The sequence below is a fragment of the Sminthopsis crassicaudata genome, chromosome 3 (genome assembly GCF_048593235.1).
Source record: "Sminthopsis crassicaudata isolate SCR6 chromosome 3, ASM4859323v1, whole genome shotgun sequence".
Taxonomy (NCBI): Eukaryota; Metazoa; Chordata; class Mammalia; order Dasyuromorphia; family Dasyuridae; genus Sminthopsis; species Sminthopsis crassicaudata.
Window position 1 is genome coordinate 49,314,816 of NC_133619.1, and position 24,477 is coordinate 49,339,292.

General features: G+C 35.6%; 1 protein-coding gene across 1 annotated transcript in view; it reads left to right on the forward strand.

Annotated features, from left to right (window-relative positions):
• The window catches only part of SLC9A9 (solute carrier family 9 member A9), a 707,151-nt gene that overhangs the window by 433,942 nt on the left and 248,732 nt on the right, over nt 1-24,477 (forward strand). The window contains exons 11-12 of the mRNA XM_074298418.1: nt 1,068-1,179; nt 20,449-20,602. Coding sequence (XP_074154519.1) covers nt 1,068-1,179; nt 20,449-20,602 — 266 coding nt within the window. The remainder of the gene's footprint in view (nt 1-1,067; nt 1,180-20,448; nt 20,603-24,477) is intronic.

The following is a 24,477-nucleotide window of genomic DNA, read 5'->3' on the forward strand; positions in this document are numbered from 1 at the left end:
AGGTCCCTTTACTACTAGGAAAGGCCTCTAGATTTGCAGAGAGCCCTACGTCTGCAGTCAAGAAGACCTGAGTTCAAATCCAGCTTCAGACACTTAATAACTATGAACCTGGACAAGTCATTTAACCACCATCTACCTCAGTTTCCTCAATTGTAAAATAGGGATAATAACTGTACTCACTTTGCAGAATTGTGAGTATCAAATGAGATAAAATTTACATAGTACCTGGCATATACATAGGATCTATATAAATGCTTCTTTTCCTCTTAGTTTCACTCTGGTTTATTTTGTTACAAGAGTCCTCTCAGAAGAGTAATCTGTAAATGTTGATAATGTACAAACACAGCACATCGATAAAACTTTAAGTGTAAAAATTAAAAAGAAAACCATAAACAAGTTCAATCTAGCAGCAATATGAAGGATAGAGGGGGAGCAGAGAGTCAAAGGGAGAGCTATTAGAAAAGTCTAGGCAGGTGGTAACGAGGCAAATTCATAAGAAAATGAACGTGTTTGTCGGTTTTTTAACTGCTACGCTTAGAATTCAAGAATGTCTATTAAAACAGCATTAGTATTACAAGCACAGCTCAACCTGACCAAGAAAAAAAATTAAATGTATGAAAGAAAAAAAAGGAGGAAAAAAAAAGATTGCTAGACACAGACAATATAAACCGACAGCAAATGAAATGGTAATCATGACTAGAAGTACATGGAGTCTCCCTAAAGTGCTGCTTGGGGAGGTAATGCTGTTTCCAGTTGAGCGGCTCATGCTTCATATTTTATAGCAAGGCGGAAGATGTCAGTCGCCTGAGATACAAATGGGATGAGGAAATGAGAGGGATTGAAGCGAGAGAGGGACAAGGCTATGTCCAAAAGCCATCCAGCAACCTGTGATATTTATGGAGTGAAATCAGGAACATGTCAAAATCAGAATTTCTGAAGCCAGTTTCATGATTCCTGCCCTATTTATCCCCGATTTGTGTGTGGGATGACCTCCTGGCAAAATTGGCGTCATAATTTTGTCCTCATTGCCACGTTTTCCTCAACATTCTCTTGCATTTGCCTGACAGTTAGCAATTTTTATAGCAAGAGCCTGCAACATCTATCCCCTCTCCTTCATCTTGAATTTGGGCCGGAAACAGAAGATCCCCTGGAATTTCCAGCACATGATGATGTTTTCAGGTACGTGTGTCAGTCCCCTTAACATCCCTTTCCAACACTCCCAGGAGAAGTGCTGGGAGCAACAGCATCTGCTTTCTCTTTCTCACCTATGGTACATTAGGCCCCTGCCCATGTTCATTAAGTCATGCACAACACCAGAAGGGTTCATCTCTCAGTAAAGATAAGGAAAGAAATTCCTCTGGAAAATGTCTCGTATTAACTGTATCTAGCCACCACCCAGTCCAGAAGTGAGAGCCGGGGTGGAGGAGCCTCGCTTCTAAGGTCTGTTGTGGGATCATTGTCTTGTTTAGAATTTGAATTTTAAGCATACAAGTCCAATGATGCATGGTAATCAGAATGCAGCTGGTGCCTGCCAAAAACTAAATTACTCGCCTATAGCCCATTCCCCATAGGCTCCCCCCTCTTCATCAACAGGTCCTACAGCCCCTGACAGTTGACAGGCAAGCTCTGATTGTCTAAACAAATTGCTGAAAATCTCTCTGAAGTCTCTTCTTTAAAGCAACAGAAAATGAACTCAGTGATGGCAAATGATATAAGATCTACAGTACAAGAGAGTTCAATTTTCTGTCCTACTCAATTCTCTTACATCCAGGGTTCTTAACCTGGAATTCATGATCATTTTTCTCTTAATATTTTGAACACTGTGTTTCAGTATAATCAGTTTGTTTTGCAATACTGTGTATTTTGTATGCCTTTTAAAACATTATTGCCAGATGGGGACTATAAGTTTCAACAGGCTGTCAAAGGGATGTATAACATGAACACACACACACACAAGGTTAATAATTCCTACTCTGCACCAAGCCTTCCATTTGCCCAGGAGGTTATTCCATGCATGCACTTTTACCTCCATGTTTGTCCCTTATGCACATTGACACCAAACACCTAAAACACAGGATTTAGAGCTGGAAGAAGCTTTAGAGACAGGGAGAAGTGGGAAGAGAATTAGCTCTAGCCAGGGAATGGAATTCAAATCCAGACACTTCTTGTGTGGTCTTGGAGATATTATTCCTTTTTTTCCAAATCTGTTTTCTCCTCTGAAATAATTGGATTAGGTGATTCTAAGGTCCCTTCAGGCTCTAAATCTTATGATTTCTGGTATCATAATTCATTCACTTCATTTTACATATGAGTAAACCAAGGTACAGGAAGATTCACTTGGTAGTAAATTGCAGAGCTAAGATTGAAAACAGTTCCTTTTGATTCCAAATCCAATTCTTTTTTACTATCAATCAATGAGTGGCCATTTATTAACTGATTACCATGTGCCAGACGCTGTGTTGAGGATTGAAAGAGAGTCCCTATCTCAAAATCTCAACTTTCTGTATTTCCATTTGGGGAAAAAAGCAATTGAATCCAAAAAAATATGAATTAGTGGTTAAGGAAGATAGTTTTCCATATGTTGTCCAACCAAGTATCGCCCAACATGCCCAGAAAAGGTCACTCTTAGAGTAAAAGGCCTCTCACCATAGGGACACTCTCTAAGAGAGGTAGTTTGAAGATAATTCATTTAATCTGAGATAGATAAATCAACATCTCAATTTGAAGAGAACATTTCTAGTGCTGCTAATATAATAATAGTAATAATGACTTCCATTTATTTAGCCCTTTATAGTTTACAGTTTACAATTTAATCACCACCTGTCTGTGGTTGGATGGCTTGGTTGATTGGCAGTGATTCTGCACACAGCTGTGCATTTTTCAGAACACCTGGCACCTAATGGCATGAGGGAATTGGTAAGGGGAAGAGAAGAGAGAAAAGCAGAAGACCTTTAGTTAAGAATCAATCCAACATTCAGAGAAAAACTGCAATGGAGATGACTTCTGCTCTGGAACCCTAAGATCTTGTGGCAAGTCATTGAAGGAAATGAGCTAGCTTTGAGAGTGAACCACCCTTGATATCTGGGAGACCTGGCTTCCAGTCCTCTCTCTGATCTTTATTGGCCACAAGTATATTATTTAAATTCTCAGCGCTCCCAGGCATTTTATGTTCCTTAGTTTTTTTTTCTTTCTAAGAATGTATTATCTCTATCTTCCACTGCCCCCCCTTTTTATGTTTACATGGGTTCTTTTCTTCTTTCTTTGATCTCTTTAGGGCTTAGGGCTATAGTTGGTCCAATGGTCAGTACAATTAAGTGACTTTTGGAGAATAGTTATAAATTGCTTTTCAGAATAGCTACACCATCACAACTTCACCAAGTGCATTAACATGCCTGTTTTGTCCATAGCTCCTCCAACATTTTGATATTTCCCTTTTTCTTCATCTTTGTCACTCTGAAGAGTATCAGGTAGAACCTTAGAATGTTTTTTAATTAGCAATTCTCTAATTATTATTGATCAGATGCATCTTTTCCTATGGTCATTAATAGCTTAAATTTCTTCTTTTGTAAACTGCCAGGCAGGAATCTTTCTAAGAATATAACTTACAGATAGCTTGCCAAGATACATAAGAGTTAGGAATTTTTACATAGGGAGTTCCTTGTATCAAGGAAATCACACTTCTGGACTAAAATGAAAATGTGTAATCATTGTTCTATCACATTTTGAAAAACATTTATAGAATCAAGAGAACAGTGCATTTTTTATACATAAGGCTTTAGGACATCTGCTAAAAAAAAAGCAATTACTTTTTCTAAACATGGTAGAAATATATGTTAAATCCAATATATACATACATATTTATACAATTATCATGCTACACAAGAAAAAAAGAGAAGCAAAACAAAATGCAAGCAAACAACAACAAAGATGAAAATTCTATGTTGTGATCCATACTCAGTTCCCACAGTTCTCTCTCTGGGTGCAGATGGCTGTCTTCATCACTGAACAATTGGAACTGGTTTGAATCATCTCATTGTTGAAAAGAGCCACGTCCATCAGAATTGATCATCATATAATCTGCTTGTTGATGTGTATAATGATCTGGTTCTGTTCACTTCACTTAGCATCAGTTCATGTCAGTCTCCCCAGGCTTTTCTGAAATTATCCCGCTGGTCATTTCTTATAGAACAATAATATTCCATAACATTCATACATCATAACTTTTTCAGCCATTCTCCAACTGATGGGCATCCACTCAGTTTCCAGGTTCTGGCCACTATTAAAAAAAAGGTTGCTACAAACATTTTTGCACATATGGGTACCTTTCCCTCCTTTAAGATCTCTTTGGGATATAAGCCCAGTAGTAACACTCCTGGATCAAAGAGTATATACAGTTTGATAACTTTTTGAACATGGTTCTGCTCTCCAGAATGGCTGGATTCTTTCACAACTCCACCAACAATGTATCAGTGTCCCAGTTTTCCCACATCCCCTCCAACATTCATCATTATCTTTTCCTGTCATCATAACCAATCTGACAGGCATATAGTGGTATCTCAGAGATGAATGGCTTATTTTTAAACCAAATTTTAATTCTTAAAAAGTTATCTTTATGTGTTTGAGGCAGAGCTTGAGATTTTTTAAATTAATGTTAGAATATGAAGTTATTTTTGGTTGATTAAATAGTTAACTGAAATCTTGACAAGTCCATTTTATATATGGTTTTCCAAAATTATTTCTGATCTTCCAGTGTTTGACTAAAAGCCACATACCAGGAAATAGGGAAAAACTCCATGACATCATAACATATTTAGACTATCTTCATTACAGAGAATTGTAAAATATATCTGTTAGGAAGGAGTGGGCTCAAGAGAACCAAAGTACTAGGTCTATTTCTTATGAATAAGAGTTCTGCTGTATTCTGTAACTATAAAACTTATTTTTTTTAGTAGTTTTTATTTACCAGATATATGCATGGATAATTTTACAACATTGACAATTACCAACCCTTTTGTTCTAATTTTTCCCCTTCTCCCCCACCCCAGATGGCAGGTTGACCAATACATGTTAAATATGTTAAAGTATAAATTAAATACAATATATGTATGCATGTCCAAACATATAAAACTTATTTCTATGAGAGCTACCATTTAGATAGTGCTTTAAGCTTGCAAACTGACGTATGCACAGACAGAACATATATGTATTGAAGATGAGGGAGATTGAGGGATTTGTGTAGCCTCACCCAGAGAATAAGCATCTGAAGAAGAATTTGAGTCCCAGGCTTCCTAGCTTTAAATCTAGTACTCTACTTGTATCTTCCTGCTGCTTTATTTTACAAAATAATACAGAGTATTTCATATAATACTCATGTATTTGTATTCTATGTAGTAGGCTATATACACATTAAAAACAACAAAAATCTAAAAACAAAAGGATATAGAAAGTGACTTACAAAAATTCTTTGCTGATTTGACATAGGCTTAGCCAGACATAATTTTAAAAGATTACTATATCTCACCTGCTGATTGCTACCCAACATCAGTTCTTGTGCAAAATCTCATTAAAATGGGACCCTGAATTCACAATCAGCAATACTAGCCTATATATTCAGGTCCTCTGAAAAAATTGTAGATTTTTGTTCTTTGGAACTAACTACCCATAGTTAAGAGTTGATCAAGGAAGAAAGAATACTTTAGGAAAGAATTCTAAAGCCTTCTTTAAAATTCAAAGTCAGGGAGAGCTCTGGTATATTACTTGTCATCCTGCACAAAGAGCTTCAGGAGAATGCTATACTTTCTCCCAATTTTTCCTGCTGTTCCCAAAATCAGTCCCAGCTAATGTGAGTAAGCAGCCTGTCCTTAGTTTTCAGTTCCCTGAAAATGAAAAAAAAAACCTAATACTTGGTAGTTTACATTGAAGGAAGAGAGATGGACTCCATACAAATTTGAGACAACAAAAATCTAAAATCAAAGGGAGTATATAGAAAGTGACTATACATATATATATATGTATAGCCTACCACATAGGATACAAATAGGTGAATATTATATGAAAGAATCCATATTTACTTACTTGTAAAGTAAAAGCAGCTGGATAGTACCGGTAGAGTTCTACATTTGAAGCCAGGAAGGCTTGAATTCAAATCCTTCCTCAGATGCTTATTCTCTGTTGTTGGGGGCAAGGTTAAGAAAAAAGGGAAGAACCTGGCAAGGAGGGAAGATGAGATGCTAAGCAGCCCTACAGGACATGTCATGGTATCACTTCCCTGAAATTCATTTCTTGGTCTTTTTCAAGAACGAAGGACAAACAACAATATGGCCTTTAATCTTCTCTTTCCATTTAAACAAAATGTTTGTGTGTAGGCTTGCTCTACTCTTAGGATGACTCACTTTCCCAGATCCCCTTAGTCCCTATGCCATGTTCCCCTATAAGAAGCCTTCAGAACCTATGCCCAAAGTTGCCATACCAATTGTAGGAAGGAAGGAAACTTTAACCAAAACATAATAGTAGTGAGAAAAAGGCCTAAAGAATTCTCTATTGAACAAAAGATAAAAAATAAAGATTAGTAGCTGCAGACAAGGAGAAATCAACAAAAAATATTTAAAAGAAAATACTCTAATAAATCCAATAACTAAGCCAAGTTACCCTTGGTTGTCCCCAGTTCACCAAGATGGTGGCCTGAATTGGAAATATCCTACCCAGCTACCCCATTTCTACTCCAAAAGTTTACACTAGACCGAATAATGATCAAGAAAGCCAGTGAGAAACTATATTAAGTGACATCTTTCATCCAGAACTGCATAAAATGCCAGTAATAAGCCCAGGTATAAAAGTAGCCTTGTGACCAGAGACAGGACATATATAATTGTAAGGCTCCACATTTGATATATAAAAAATAATAATAATAATAGTCCAACCTAAATAAAACCTCAGTGTTCCAGGAAAACCATAAGCCACAAAAGAGATAACCCAAACCCTCTGATTCCTTGAATTCTTGACCTGGTCCCCTTGACTACATTTTCTAACCCTCTGAGTCAACTTGCTTCAGGCAAAGAACTTAATAAGTACTTGTTGATTGATTAAATGACTATTTTTTGTATAAAGAAACATCCAGAGTAGCATTGTGATCACCAGTTGGAAAGGTAAAATATAGTGTTATTATTTGAATAGCAGAATCCATTAAGCATATTGCTTTTAAATGCTGAGAAAAAATTGTTTGTGATTACAATAAGCTCAGAAAACATGAAAAACAAGTTAGAACCTTTGTCAGCCAAAAGCCATGGTTGCTTTCACCCATTACATTAAAATGGTTCTACATAGCCACCTTTAAAATAAATGCAAATTAAAAGAAAAATAACTTGCAGGCATACTGTTGTAATCAACAAATTGGGTTTTCTCCATTATCTGAATCATCAAAATGTTTACTACATGAAAATTACTGGTGAACAAATGGATTGCAGAGTTGTGGAGAATACTCCGGCTGTTGATAAGAGGTCATGAGGAATCGTAGTTAGAATGTGAAGATTTAGTGGTAAAAAGACCAGGGTTCCAAACCCACCTTCGACATTTCTTAAAAATATAATCATAGGCAAACTATTAAACCTCTGTGAGCCTATAATAACTTGGATTTAAAACTGGAATAAGAAAACTATTACATCTACCCTCCAGGCTTCTTGCAAGTTCATGTACAAAACGGTTTATACCTATTAAAAACACTATATAAATTTAACATGTTTTCATTATAAATGGTGTATTGCTAGACCATCGGAGTCTAAACTTTCACAGCTCCTGCCATGCAAGAAGGGCTTTTAGTACAGTCTCAAAACAGATTATATCTGCTTTCTGAAGAACAGCCTGATGAAATACAGAGAGATTCTATAAATATAGGTTGGCTTCTTGGTGATAAATTATCAAGTCATGGCAATCCATAAAAGACATGGAGGAGTTGTGGTCTTCAATAATTGGAAGTAATACCTACATAAATGAGTAGCTCCTAATTACCTCTAAGATAGGAACTTTTTTTTATGCCATAGACCTCTTTGGCAGTCTGGTGAACTCAGTGAATCTCTTCTCAAAATCATGTTTTTAAAATGCATAAAATAAAATGCATAGCATTACAAAGGAAATTTAATTATATTAAATTAGTTATCAAAATATTCTAAAATAAATCAAGTTCATGAACTCTATATTATTTTAAGATAAAATAAGTTTTTCCCAACTTGGACCCAACCTACTTATTCATCTTTGATAAAAATTACTCCCATATCTGACCACTATAATATGGCCAAAGTGGTCTTCATTTTGTTCCTCGCATATGTCCAACTCATGTGTCATGGTATCACCTCCCTGATGTCATGGTCCTCTCCAAGAACTAAGGACAAACAAAAACATTATGACCTTTCATCTCCCCTCTCCATTCATTTGTACTGGCCAGCTCCCATTTCTTTAACAAATTCCCTCTTCTTCCCCTACCTTATTTCCTTCAAGAACTATGTTCTACAATAAAACTCTTCCTAATCCCCCCAACTGGCTAGTGTCTTCTTTCCTTAATTCTCCTATATTTATTCAATTTTTAATCTGCATCTATTGATATATAATCATGCTGTCTTCCTAACAAAATGTAAACACTTTTAGAGTAGGTATCATTTCTTTTTTTTTTTTTTTAATTCCTAAAACTTTGTACAATCACTCACTTTCCCCAGGAGCCCGATAATGTCTGCTGAATGAGGGATTGATTTATTTGATCACAAATCCATTGGATCACTAGAGGTGTAACTCAAAGAACTCAAATAGAGCCTGGGGCCTCTGAATCCCCACCCCCAACTAAAAATCTCATTCCTCAAACTTGAATGTGAGTGTTCACATGATAGAGAAGGCAAAATCGTAATGTTGTCAGAAATGATATGAAAGTAAATTTTTTGAAACCACTGACCTTTGCTTGGAAAAGATCTGTTCCCTTTCCTTTTTTACAGGACAATTGTCACTGCCCTTTCTTGTTCTTACTTTCAGTTCCAGTAGTGACTTATCACTAAAATTAATATAGGAATCAAAATGTTGTAAATCAAAGTTCCTGTTTCTTGAGGGAGATATGTTTTGATCTCCACTGAAACAAGTTTATACATGTAAAATGTCACAGTGTTACTTAGACATTTATTGAGTGTGAGAAAATATCTTCCTCTGGAGAGATGCTGTGGTTAGAAGTCCACAGATAACTCAATACAGCCCCCAAAATGTGTTACTTTTAGAGATATTTTGAAAATAAGTTTGCAGCCTACAAGTACATGTAGGATCTACTTTTCTAAGACACTAAATAATGAAAGACTTTACTAAAAGAAAGTCATCACCTATTTCACATTTGTTCCTTTTTTTAAATAAAAGGATTTAAAAGAATAAATAATATAGCAGGATCTCTGAAGTCTTTGGCTCCTATGATATTACTAATAATTTCTAAGAAATTTTTCAGATTATGACTATATAGTAGGTTCACTAGATGATTTTGATCAAATTCTTTTCAAAGCCTTTTATTCATATTTTTAATATCACCTTGATTTTCCAACATATCCCTTCTCCTTACCTCACTCACAGAGTTGATCCCTAATAGTAAAGAAGAAAAAGAAGAAAATAATTCAGCTGATGAATGTTACCCAAGTCTAATAGTGTAGGTAACAAACCATGACCTTGGTTCCCCATCATCTCTACAAAAAGGAAGGGATATGTATACAGTTGTATCCATTCTTTGGAACCAAGCTTTGTCATTTTAGCTACACAAAATTTAACTTGGTTTTTTTTGTTCTTTTAATTTACAATGTTATCATTATTTTGCATATTGTTTTTCTAGTTGTTTCCTTTTTATCAATTTGTGTCTTTGATACTTCTTTGTATTCTTCATCATTGTTTCTTACAAAACAAAAATATTCCATTTCATTTCTGGACCATGATTAGTCTAGCCATCCACAACTGAAGGCCATCTAGTTTCTTTTTAGTTTTTTGCAACTTCAAAAAATACTGTTCTACATGTTTTGGGGTATATCCATTACCAACAAAGTATTTATAAAGTACCTACTCTGTGTTAGGCACTGAGGAGAGATAAGACAAATAATTTAAATCCTGCTTTCTAAGAGTTTCCATCTTAAATGGGATCTTAAATGTTAAAATAAAATAATAAAAATCTTCAAAAAAAGACATTTCTATATTTTGTCCCTTGCATTTTGTATGTAAGAGGGAGATCTCTGAGTTAAAAGCAAGGACATCTTTGTCATCTTCTATTGCGTTGACTTTCTAAATGTTTGGCTGAATAGACCAGCTAATTATTTTGACATTAAGTAGGTATGAATTTAGGAAACCATCATCCTAAGTAGAACACATTTTAAAAAATAAAGTATGTACTCACCCATTTTTCCAATTAAATAGCATTCAAGGGAAGTATAATACATTAGCTCAGGACACATTATTTGTGTGAATGAATACCCCTAGGTTTTAAATCTGAGTGAAAGTAATGCTATTTTTCCCAAAGGCCAGTCACATGCCCAAATTCACAAGCCTTAGGTAATTTCAAAGATTTCATCAATTTCATTGATGCAATGGGGGTTTAAACAAGCATAAAGGTTCCCTTGTTGAGTCTTCACACTATTGAATTTCTCTTGATCTCTGTTAACCTTTCTTTTACTGCCCCGTATTTGGAATTACAACTGCCATTTAAGTTTTTTCAACAGTTTACATCAAACCTACTCACCCTCATGAGAATAAAATCACAAAGCCAGGGGCTTCTATGTGCCAGGATGCTAATAAAATGTAATCTGATTAACCATCACCCTTCTTGGATACTTTCTTGACTGTATGAAGTATTTTTCATCCCCAGTAGAGTGATATTATTACATTTCACCATTGGCTCCTAGCTGTTCGAATTGGAGAGGAAACATTCCATTTCCCACTTAACTCATGCTGCTGCAGGAATATTCCTCAAAGGGGTCATGAAATTGAGAGGGGTGACCTTAAAACTGAACTAAGATTTTTGGGACACTCTATATATACTTCAAGGTTGGTTCCCTTCCTCTTCATGACATAGAAATGAAATCTCTCATATATAAGAGAGAATAAGAAAAAAATAAAAGTGTGATTTCCCAGGAGAGTGTAATTCTAGGAAAGATCTTTTTTATTTTGAAGGCAGAAAATGTCACCCAGAAACAATCTGTTTGCTCCACTTCCACATAATATAATGATATTGGAATCAAAAAGGAATTATATAACAAGGTTGCAATATCTCCCAGAAAAAAAAATGTATATTGAAATCAACTGCAATCATTGCTAAATACTGTCACTATTTGCAAAGCCATGGGACTTTAGCCAGGATAAATGTGATATGTAAATAAAATTGTGAATTCAAACTAGAATTTTATTAAACACATTAACACTAGCAAAAAAGAAAATAGTATTAAATCTTTGGAAATGACTTTGTATTTTTTTCAATTCAAGAAATATTCAAGTACTTACTACATGCTGATGGTATTGCTTAAGAAAGGGAAAATCACAACATTTAAAGGAAATAGAATCCCTATCCTTATTGAGGTAGGAGTATATATCACATGCTCAAATAATTCAAATATCTATTAATGAAAGTAAAAAAAGTATAAATAAAATTCTTGGGATGAGATAAAAGATCACAGAATCAAGGAAAACTTCATAAAGAAGGTAATATTATAATTGAACTTCAAAAGATGAGTAGGAAAAGTTCATCCCAAATATAGAGAACAATTTAGGCAAAGACATTGGAAAGTGGAAGATACATAGAGAAGACAGGAAAAAGTTGAGATTTGTTGGGGGGAGAGTATATGGAGGGAACAATATGAAATAAAACTGGAAAGAAATGGGGCTAATAGAGTTTAGAAGGCCTTAAATGTCAAGCAAAAGTCGATTTTTTTCTTAGGATGTCATAGGGAGTTATTGAAGAGTTTTGAATGACAGCTATTCATAAGACAGACTAGATTTCTAAGAATGGATTGATACAAGAAGGACTGGAGACAGAAAGCACTTTTAGGAAGCTATTACAAAAACTACACCAAGGTGGTGCAGAGTGGGTCATAGCAGGGAGATTTTATTGGAAAGAAGAGGTATGAAAGAGAAAAGGGACTTTACCAGAATTTATATGAGGTGATGGAGAAAGGAAAAGAGAACTGGAAAAAGAGGAAACAACAGGAAAAAACCAACTTCGTTTGGACTGGAATCAAATCAGTATTTCTACACCTAACTTCACACCAGTATTTCAGTCTATTGGCAGACTTTATCAGCTTTCTTGGATCATTTTGTTCTAATGTTCTGCTATAAAAGCAGACTCATCATCTTCCTCTAAGACTTTTTCACCTGTCAAGTTCCCTATTGTGTCACTGATATCATTACTGACATCAGTCTTCTAGGCTTGAAAGAACAAAACAAGTTGTGATTTCTCCCTATCCTTCACCCCTTAGGTCTAAAAAGTGTCTGAGTTCTGTTATTATATTTCTTAAAACATCTCTTAGGATTGCTACTACTTCATTTCCATTCCTGCTCCAATGTAGGCCTTTATCTTTCTCATGCATAAACCGGTGAAAAAGACTTTTAACAGATTTCTTTGACTCCATTTTATTTCCTTTCCAGTCCATGATACACATTGACACAAGAACTATATTTGCTATGCCACTTCTATGCCCATAAACTTCGAGCAAGGATAAGAACAAATAAACAAACAAACAAACAAACAAAACTCTTCCAGATCTTTGAGATCTGGAATAATACAAATACATCTCTGAAACCTAATTTTTTCAAATGCATTTCTTTGAACCCTACAATATAAGAACTTTCTATCCTAACTAAACTGATCTTCCTACTACCTCATATTGTGTTTATTCCAACTGCTTACTCCTATTTTACCCTCGCTTATATGAAATGTCTATCCACTCCTTTTCTAATAAAAAGCTTACATGTGCTTAAAAACTCAATTCCCTCTTTTTATTTTTCAATTTTGAAAATTCTTTAACAAGTATTTATCTTTTCCATCCTCCAATCTGCCCTTCTCCCAATGGAGAAAATATGTCCATAGTCTAATAAAACAAAGTCCAGCATAAGCCTTATCCAAAAATGTATGTCTCATTCTGCAAGTTGAGTCTGTCACATCTCTGTTAAAAGGTAATATTCTTCTTCAGTTCCTTGAAGTTGGGGTGGGCTATTCCACTGATTAGACTTTATAAGTCTTTCAAATTGTATTGTCTTTATAGTGCTATTATCTTACTTTTTTTTTCCTCTCAAGGTTGTTGTGAAGAAAGTATTTGTATTATTATTATAACCTCCCCATCTTATTACTGCAGGGACTATATCTTCATGCTTCTTTTCTATACCCTCCCCCCTCACTCTTATTAGCTCCCCAGTAAGTGCTTAATGAACTGAACTGAAAGGCTTTTAAATGATATCAAAGTGATATATCAGACTTCCAGAAGATAAAGGTGGGAATCCCTTTTCACCCCAATTCAATTAGTGGCCCATATTCCTGAGTGATGACATTGAAATTTTGAAGTTCCCCTCCTTACCCATCATATCCCAGGAGGAGTCTCTGAAGCCCTTCCATTTCTCCTGATATCTTCTGCCAAATATGATTTTGCAGCAAAGACAAATGATTATTATCCAGATTCTGAGATGTGCTTGGATGAACATTCTTTCGAGGCAGTCCATCAACATATCTTGAACAGACAATACAGATGGACAGTGAGTTGTGTTTTGTATTGAAACAGAGGAAGAGTGCTGACTGGGTTACTGAAATCGCACAGAATTTTTAGCACACCCAAGCAGCTTCCCAGTGCAAAAATGTATTCCTTTAACACCTGTTTTTTTTCTGGTAATGCACCATGGCAGTGCAACATGTAAAAATCCAACCTCTGAAGAAACAGAATTTTAAGGAACCTAAAGATCCCAGGGCTGCAAACATCTAGTTAACACCATAAATAACCATTGGACTTGTAATGAAGAAGACTGGGGTTCAAATCCTATCTTAGATATACTAGCTGTGTGACTCTGGGCAAGTCATTTAAATTGTCCCAGTCTCAGTTTCCTCAACTGTAAAATGAGATTAAAAGACACACAAATTGTTGTGAGGATCAAATGAGAAAATATGAAAATGCTTTGTAAAACTGAGTTACTGAAATCCTAGCTATTAGAGTTGATATAAGTGGTCTACACATCTAACCTGCAATAACTTGCCCATGAGAGACAAAGGAAATGTGTGATTGAAAAAGGAGATGGGATGGCCATGTAACAAGAAATGGAGAAAAACAGATGCTAAGCACTGCATCATTGCACACAGACTTGAAAAGACAAAAGTACGCCTTCAGTATGGTGGGTAGATATTCCTGGCAGGATTTAAGAGAAGACTTGGATAAGAATTACACAGTGTGAAGAGGCACGTATGGGCTGTGACCTGCACCAAAGCACTGCTTTGCACAAAGTAAGCACTTTAGAAATGCCTTTCCCTTCATTCATTCATCCATTCATTCATTCTATGGTATATCCCTATCAGTGAAATGACAGACCTCCCCATCAAGGTGTTGAAAACCTCATTTTTTTGCAGTAGAAAGGTTTCTGTGTTCTAGCATAAAAATACATCTGAACTTGGCCTTCACCCACTCGTGTTCAAACTTGCAAGATCATAGTGAGAGGGGAAAAAATATCATTTTTTTTGCCCTTTGCTACAAATAGGAAGCCACATATTTTCTGCAGCTCAAAATACTGCTACATACACAGCACCATTTGGTTCAACATTCTCCTATTGTTATGAAAAACTACATCAATATAATTAACCTAGAAATCCCTTGGAGTCCAATTTTAGATGAATCCACACTTAATTGCAGGTGATTCTGTTTGTTCCCCAAGACGATGTTACCTTTTTAGCTGAATATATGAAATCTGTCAAGATTCCTGCAAAGCAAAACCACTTAAACATGAGCTTGGGTGATTCTGTGAGCTTAAAAAAAAGTAGAGCATTTACAGCAGCAACCAGCTGATGGCATAAGTGAGAGGCCATTGAAAAATGGAGGGGCTAATACATGGTCTTGGGTCTCCTGAATTTTATGCTTTTTGTTCTTGAGATGTCATGGCTCTTTATTTGGAATTAAAGTGTTTCAAATAGCCATGGTAAAGAACAGCATGTACCATTAGCAAATCAATTGAGAGAAGACAACTGTGTACAAGCCAAGTACTGGGCTTTCAATGAATGTTCTGCAAAAACCATGGGGAGAGAATTATTTGTAGACAAGGAACATAAGGAAAACAAATCAGAGGAGTGGAGGAGGATGCTGGTCGGCCCAGAGGGAGTAGACATTTGCTGCAAAATGCATCTAAGAGGCAAAGTGGCAGAGGATAGAGAGCAGGCCTGGTGATGAAAAAGACCTAGGACTCGACCCCCATCTCAAAGACCCAATAGTTGTGGGACCTTAGATGAATCACTTCAATGGCCCAGACCACTTGTAGATCAAGCACAGATCTGCATTGGAAAAGGGAGTTTGGTTATCAGGGTTCCCTGAAGAACGAAGGAAGGAAGGAAGGAAGGAAGGAAGGAAGGAAGGAAGGAAGGAAGGAAGGAAGGAAGGAAGGAAGGAAGGAAGGAAGGAAGGAAGGAAGGAAGGAAGGAAGGAAGGAAGGAAGGAAGGAAGGAAGGAAGGAAGGAAGGAAGGAAGGAAGAAAGGAAGAAAGGAAGGAAGGAAGGAAGGAAGGAAGGAAGGGAGAAAGGAAGAAAAACTTATCAAATACATCTATGTACCAGGAACTGTGCTAAGTTCCACTACAAATATTAACTCTTCATCTTCAGAACAACCCTAGGAAGTAGGTACTATTATTATTCCAATTTTACAGTTGAGGAAACTGAGACAGACATGTTAAGTGACTTGCCCCGAGTCACACAGCTTAGAAAGTATATGAGATCATGTTTAAATTCAGGTCTTCCTGAGTCCAAGTCTAGCATATTATCCACTGTACCACCTAACTGCCTCTAACTGATAACAATTGATTGTTCAATCTTAGTCCTGTCCAACCATATGGTGTTTTCTTGGCAAAAATCACTGAAATGGTTTACCATTTTCTTCTCCAGCTCACTTACAGATGAGGAAATTGAGACAAACAGTGTAAAGTAATTTGCTCAGAGTCATATAGCTAGTAGGTGTCTGGGGTGGGATTTGAACTCGAACAGATTCATCTTCCTTATTTCAAGCTCAATGCCCTATCCACTGCACCATCTAGCTGCCCCACTGGGTATACTCAGAAAAACAAAAGACAGTCCCTGCTAGAATTTGCCAAGGTCACCTAGCTAATTAGTGATGGATTGAGGACTTGAAAACAGATCTCTCTGTTGCCTTATACTTTCTGTTTTCTATCTTTCTGATGCTGTGAATTACTTATTACAATCTAAAATCTTCTGGCTCCAAAGCCTGCTTAGTTTTGGTGGTGAGCCATATTTAACTGGCTTTGAGTCTTGGATTCTAGTATTAACAGAACTGGATGAAAGTGCATGGAGGTGCAGGGATTTGTCATTTGTTCAAGTTCCCGATGTGTTGTAAGTAACCTTGACATTCTTGAGGATGCAGAGGACAGAAAGAAATAGTATTGCATCTTTCTCAGAGTTCTAAACGAATTCAGACTTTCACAGCAAACCCTGGAGATTCACAGTTTCACAGGTCAATTTTGAATATTTGCAGTTTTCAGCACCAAACCACACAGCCAATTCTACAGAAAAGCAATGGTAGAAATCCTGCCTCATTTTTCTCTCCAAGCTCCCCTATTTCAGTGGCTTTTTTTTTGTTTTTTTAATTACATCAGGAATGAGCTTCCAGAAGATGCTAATAGCTTTTTAACACCTTGTAGTTTGGGCTTTAATTAAAGACATTACTCCACTTCCCACAGGTATGGTACAGTATTTGGAGACTTCATATTTTGGGGGATCCCCTACAAATGGAAGAACAAAGATGTGATTTTAGAAATCAGACTAACAAGTATTCTTTTTAGCATGTTCTTTAAATTATGGCCTGCCAAGGCGTAGCTAATTTAGATGTAAGAGGACTATTAATGCTAGGTTAATATAATAATAATGATACATTATTGAAGGTGTTTTAAGAAGATTAACATTTACATACTTGCTCTCTATTGAGAGCTCTAATATAAGCTCATCTTAAACATCAAATCACTATTCATTTCATTCACTGTTAGCAACATTATTCTATTCCTTCCTTCTTTTGAATACCCAGAATCCCAAAGTGAAATACAAATATTAACTGCCACATCTCCTAATACTCCTAACACAATTATAGAGGATTGTCAGATTAACTGCAATCCCTTAAGGAGAGATGGAGGGATAGCTCATGGTCTGCTTTTCTCAGATCACAGAGATTTGTTGAGGCTTCTTCTTCCTCCTCCCACCCATTATCCAAAGCAATATCCCTAAAGATATCTGAGCATTTTGCTCCCCTAAGATACTTCAATGGCTCCCATTTGCCTTGGAGATCAAAGATAAATCCTCCTGTTTGATTCACAGCCTTTTATAACCTAAATCATATATATTTTTCCAAATATATATAAATATAAATATTTATATAAATATAAATCTTTCCAGATTTAATAACTCTTGATCTCCTTAGAGACAATTTTCTAAAATTACAACGAACTGGTGTCTATCTGCCTTGGTAGAGGGAATGTCCTTGTCAGATCTTTTCTATACTGATGACATCATGTGCCATTTAATATTTTAAAAATCCCCACTATGATGGTTAACTTAACCACTTTACCATTCCTTATATATGACAGTCCCACTCCTGTTTCCATACCTCTGAACCATGTGTGGGATCCCTCCCACTCCCAAAGACTCCATCTGTTCTGTAAGAATAAATTGATATTATGCAAGACCCTGTACTATGGAGTTAGGAGACATTGATGATATTATCATGGAAGTAATCATTTTTGACTCTGGTGATGAAATTTTCTTGTGATCTCAAATATCCAGGAATTCTGAATTCATTTGTTTTATTAATTTTTATTAATAACTAGTTCAAATTTCACTTTACATATCTTCAAGCCATTTTTTTGTCTTTCCAGCTAAAAAGACTGAACAATTTCCTTCTTCCATTTTTCCTTGGAGGTAATTTGTAAATAGGGGTCATGATCCTCCTTCCTTTGGGAGCTTTTCCCCCAGCAAATTACATTAAATATCACTTGTTCACCCCTCTAGATCTTTCTCTTCATTTACATAATTCTCACTACAGAGAGTTCTTATGTTCTCTATAAATATGCCATAAAACATACTGATTTTTTTACTCCAGAATCTCTTATTTTTATTTGATGCATGTACATGTGTAAAATATTTCAAACAAAAGAATGAAGAAATAGATACTTACAGATCTAATGTACACAGCTTAATCTTCAAGTGAATAATTTAACCCACATATCACAAGTGAATTAACCAAATTCTAATATCTTTGGAATTCAAATATCTTATGTTAAAAACAAGGCATTCAAGAATTATTGTTTGCTTCATTTTTTGTCACTGTAAACTTTATTTGTAAATAACTTCTCTGAATCTCTAGTTTCCTATAAATGAGGATATGACAAAAGTGGGGGCAGGTAGTAGTGCATTAGATAGAGCTTCTGGCCTGGAGTCAAGAAAAATTAGTTCAAATCCAGCCTCAGACACTTACTAGCTGTGTGACCCTGGATTAGTCACTTAACCCAATTTCCCTCAGTTTCTTCATCTGTAAAATAAGCTGGAGAAAGAAATAGCAAACCACTCCAGTTTTTCTGCCAAGAAAATCCTAAATGGAGTCATGAGGAATTAAAAGCAACATGACAAAGGTAGTAAAAGACAGAAATAGTTCTGAGGGGGCAATGCAAAGATAGCCCCACAAATATGTGGTTGAAGCAAATTCTGGAAGCTTTGCTTTTTTTCCAGTTAAATATATTGGACATCACTTGTCTAAACTCTCTGGATTACTCTCTATACTATGAATTGATGTAAAATTTTTTCTAGAAAAAATCACAGACTTTTTAGCTTCTTAGACTTGCTCAGCTTCTTAGACTCGTCAATCCTACTAATGGATATAGTTCTCAAAGAGGTCAAACACATAGAAATGTTTCATATATACAACAATATTTTTAGCAGAAATTTATGTGGTAGAAAAGAAAAAAATGAGAAAAATCATGTGTTCATTGGCTAGAGAAATGATAAATAAGTTGTACCACAAGAATGTAAGGAAATATAAGTAAATCATGACAAATATGAGAAACTCAGAGACACATGGGAAAATTTGTATGAATTGTTACAAAGAGAAGGCAGTAAATACAACAAGGAAAATAGTCATCTCTGACAGGGTATGAATAATACCTCTCAGGTGCTCTCAGGAACACTCACACCAATCCCCGGTCCTCTGGTTTATATTCTTAGAAGAGTTCTTTCTCTAGATTCAAAGGAAGTCAGTCAAGTGTTCTGAGATATTCTCAAAAATTATCAGAAGTGCAAAAATCCTCTCTCCAGTTCATTCAGCTTCTACCTCAGAAAAAGATCATGAAAATCTCTTTTCCTAATTCTTCCTCTCTCAATCTCTTCTCATGCACATAAAAGCTCAGACACATAGTACCATTAATGGTCATGTAATTTATAAGCAATATCAAGTGATTTCAAACATATTTAAGCAAAAATAGATGGTTACAATGCAATGAAATTTTAAGTCAGAGTCACCTTTCTGCTCTGGAAAAAGATAGGAAAGGGAAAAAAGCTATTACTACAAGTTGGACCTTGTCTCAGAACATTAATCTGCATTTTCATTAATGCAACAAATGAGATGATGTGTCTTTTTTGTCATGTTTTTATCATTAAGTCAAGAATGACAGGGGGTTTCTTCACACAGATATGGAGTGATTTAAGAATTCCTTCTCTATTGTGTCCCCATTTTACAGAAGAACTAGAACACGTAGAATTTGAACTCAGGAAAATGAGTTTTCCTGACTCCAGACTCCATGCACCACTTAAAAACCCCCTTTCTTGGACATAGTAAAGTTAGATCTTGTTATAGTAACAGAAACCACTTTAATTTCAAGTCTTAAAATGATACTGCTTTGAAATAATACTAAGAAATGTAAGTCATCACAGTGCCTTTGAATGCAGAGGTACTTGTTCCATTTAGCAAGTTATATTTTCAAAGGAGTGAAAATATGTTCAAGATATTGACCACTTAATATGTGCCCATTGATGGAGTAATTTAAAATGTCATTTCTTTTATCTAAAAATGTTCGGCTGTCCAGAGATATGGCGAGTCACGTAGTTAGAAATCTTTGCTGTTTCATTGCACAGATTTTGGCGTGCAGATTCCAACATGGAAGCCATTCCCAAAAAGGTGAAGTGGGAGTGGACTGATAAGAGTTCTTTTGTTTGGCTTTTTCCCTTTGAAGGTCTACGTGGAGCAATAGCATTTGCCCTCGCTATTCGGGACACTGAATCTGAACCCAAACAAATGATGTTCACAACTACACTGCTCATCGTTTTCTTCACAGTTTGGGTATTTGGGGGAGGAACTACACCAATGCTGACATGGCTTCAAATCAGGTGGGTATTAATTTTGCACAAAGAAAAATATTGTGTCCTGTATTGTATAAGAAGTGGTACTATGAATGTTGGAAAAAGTATAATGTCAAGTAAATGGGCATTGGGCTCAAGGAAAAAATCAATGTTGATTTTCTATAGAGTGAGAAATATAGATGGGAACTTTAGATCTAACTGAAATGATTTCTCAAATCTGTTCATTTTTTTTTTGAGGAGCCAGAATCCCCTGGGCTGATGGGGAGGGAATAGAGGGCAATGGAGTCTTCCAAAGAGCATGACATCCTTACTATGAATGAAGCAATGAGATAAGTTTGGGTGATAAATTATGAGGTACTACTTCTGAACAAATGGATCCAAGATGTAGTAGGACAATAATTGAATATTAATCTGGGGTTGAGTTTTCTAAGCATTATCCATAAATTTCTTTAGAGTGAAGGACATGTCTTTTTCTTTCATAGTATTCCAGAAATGGCATTGGGTTTGTAGTAAAATAGATATTTATTGGTTGACTGATAAATCACATGGACTTTTTAGTGACTGGATCAAAGGTTCTTAAATTGAGGTCCATGAATAAATGTTAAATATTTCAACATAATTGGTTTCTCTATAATCCTACACATTTTATTTTATACATTTGAAATGTATTTTTAAATTTTACATATGCATTACATTTAAAAATAAAAGTATAAATAATATAATGTATAATTTTTAAATGTATACAAAAAACCTAAGAAGGGTTCTGTAGGATTCACCAGGCTGCACAAAGGCACCGTGACACACACAAAAAATTTAAGAACACCTAAACTTGGTGGTCAGTTTTTCATAGGCAAGGTTAATGGCAAAAATGGGACATCTTCATTCCAGGAGAAATGGAGCATATGGACTTTTGTACAATCCCTCTAATAGACAGTCAAGATTATTTTTTGTTTGAATGAAATGCAAACTGTGCTCTCTATTTGATTAAATTGAACTGACTTGTTTTAGTAAATAAGTTTCCCATGTGCCAGGTGCAAGGAGATGATCATCTGTTTTTAACCCTTTAGTTTGTGTCACTTAATAAAGTCGATTGATGTGTTTTATTTTGACATGGTATACACTTTCCAACAAATAGCCCTCAAAAACCGTCAAAGCCTCCTGATCGCATGGCTGTGCTTGATAACCCATGTCACTCTGTATGTTTGTAGCGTCTCACTTGCTAATGAAAAGGAAAGAGGTGTGAGTTACCTTTGAGAATGTGATACCCATGCTGTCTATTGTTTCATATACATGTCACTCTCAACAAATCACTTCAACCACATTTTTAAAGTATTCGCTTTGTGCCTAGAGTCAGGGTTCAAAAACAAAAAGTAGCAGTGGTCAGACACACCGAGAAACTTGCAATCTTTTATAACAAACTTCCAATCTTTTATATGTTTAAGCACCTCTTCATTCAGATGGGCAAAGGAGAGATCCAGACAATGTGCTTTACAGAAAGAAGTGATAAAAATGAGATCACTTTTCAATTAATGAGAAGCATGGAAGGGGCAACCCTTGCCCTGGGCACTGAAGGCAAGGTAGAATTTCAATAAGTGGAGATGTGGATGAGATAAAGTCTGAAAGGAATAACAGTCATGGGACACGGCCCATGCAAATGTGTAGAGATAGGAGAGTACAGAGTGAGATAAATGAATAGCTAGGTTCATATGGTTAGAATATGAACAACATGAAGGCAAAAAGTATGAAATTAGCCTAGAAATAAATATTATGTTTCTTTAATAGATCCTGAGAAAAAGAGAATTTCTACATCCCAAACCAATAGACTCTAACAAATGGGAATTTCAACCCTTTCCCATTTCCTTTATTTTTTGGTTTTATATCATCTTCATTTCAAAATATATTCAATCTTCTTTCTAATGGCTCTCCTTGAAATATCTTTAAAAAGGGGAAAAAATCAGTCTGACCACATAAGCATTGTTCCATACTCATGATATGTTGGAGCAGTTAGTTGGCTGACACAGTGGATAGCACACTGGGTCAAGAATACCTGAATTCAAAAATGGCCTCAGATACATATTAGCTGTGTGACCCTGAGCAAGTCACTTAACTTTGTTTGCTTCAGTTTCATCACCCACATAATGAGCTGGAGAAGGAAATGGCAAACCATTCCAGTATCTTTGCTAAGAAAACTCCAAAAGGGATCAAGAAGAGTTGAACATGAAATGACCAAACAACAAAATACAATAGTTCTTGATGGGGAATATTTTAGCCTGGCTAAGTACATTTGTTTAGATTAGATGCAGAGGAAAACTATTTTTCATTAAGTCTCTTGTAAACATAGATAAACAGACATATTACTATAAATAAGCTTTGTTTTATCTTTACTAGTGTACCATGTTTGCAATTGCGTATATATATATATATATATATATATATATATATATATATATATATATATACTCAATTGTTAGCATTCCTTGGTACAAAATATTATATATATTAGTATTCTCAGTTATCAAACACTTGCCTTGAGAGAATTTTCTTTGATCCTGTTTATTTAATCTTGGTGCTTACTAGTCTCCTCTGCAGTTTATAGTCTTCTAAGAACATGATGAAATAGAAAGAACACTGGCTTTGGATCTGGACCCAGTGGACCTGGGTTCAAATCCTTTCTTTGTCACTTGCTAAATATAAAACCTCTGACACTTCTGTGCCCCTCTCTGACAAACCCTCACTTTCTTTATCTGTAAAATTCATTTTTTGACCAGCCGGTTTCTGAGCTTTTAGACTTTAACAAATGGGAATTTCAACCCTGACGAGTATCCTTCCTAATCAATAAACAATTATTAAGTATCTATTACATATGCATAAGAAATTGTGCTGAGCTCTGGGATGGAAACTAAGCTAAGATGTAGACCCTGGGCTCAGTGAGAAGATATTCTATGAAGACAATCTTTCAGCAACATCTTAAATCTTCTCAAGTTCAGGATTCATCCTTGTTAATGCTAATAGTATACCCATACTCTAGTTAGAACTATCCCAATAGCCTGGAAACTTCCCTTCCATGAAACATCCTATTCATCCCCGTCTTCTTCTTTATTCCTCTGGCTTAGTTAGGTTTATGTGCTCCATAGACCCATGGAGGATCCCCAAGACGTTTCAGAGAGTTCACAAAGTCATAACTTTTTTTCATAATAATACAAAGATATTTTGATTTCTAACATAGTGAATATCAATAAGTAAGGCCAGCATAAATACAAGTTTTTAGGGGGTCCTCAAGTGTTAAAGAGGCTTAAGATCAAAAAGTTTTGAGAACCAGTAGTCTAACTTAATAATAGACTTATTAAAGAATATATTCAGCTGTGTTATAGAATATACTAAAGATTATTCTCTGCCAGACTCTACTATATTTATTTTTTTCTTTCTCCCTCCCATCTTTTTTCTTCTTTGACCTTCTGACTCTTTTTCTTTTCTCTTTTTTTTTCTTTCTTCCCCCATCTCTGCCTTAATCTTGCCACCTCCTAACCTCAGCACCACTCAATCCTACTCATAATTTTCAGGGCTAATAAGGCTGTTCATCACCACCACCACTATCAGCAGCTCAGCATTAGATGTCATTAGATGTCATTTCGGATGAATTTATTTAAAGATCTCTCATGTAGAACAGAGTAAAAAAAAAAAAACTTCAGCACTCAAAACTGAATACATGTATAGCTTCCTTTCTACTTCAAAAGCCTGCTACTTTATCTTAAGCAGAGATTCCATTTCTGTAAAGAAATTCTCTCTATTTCCAGCATTCCCAATTTTTGTAGAAGTGCTTCCAGATTGATTATCATTGTGATTTTCTTTTAGCTTTTCTGAATCGCAGAGTTAACCTTTAGAAGGTATCCCCATTTTCTTTC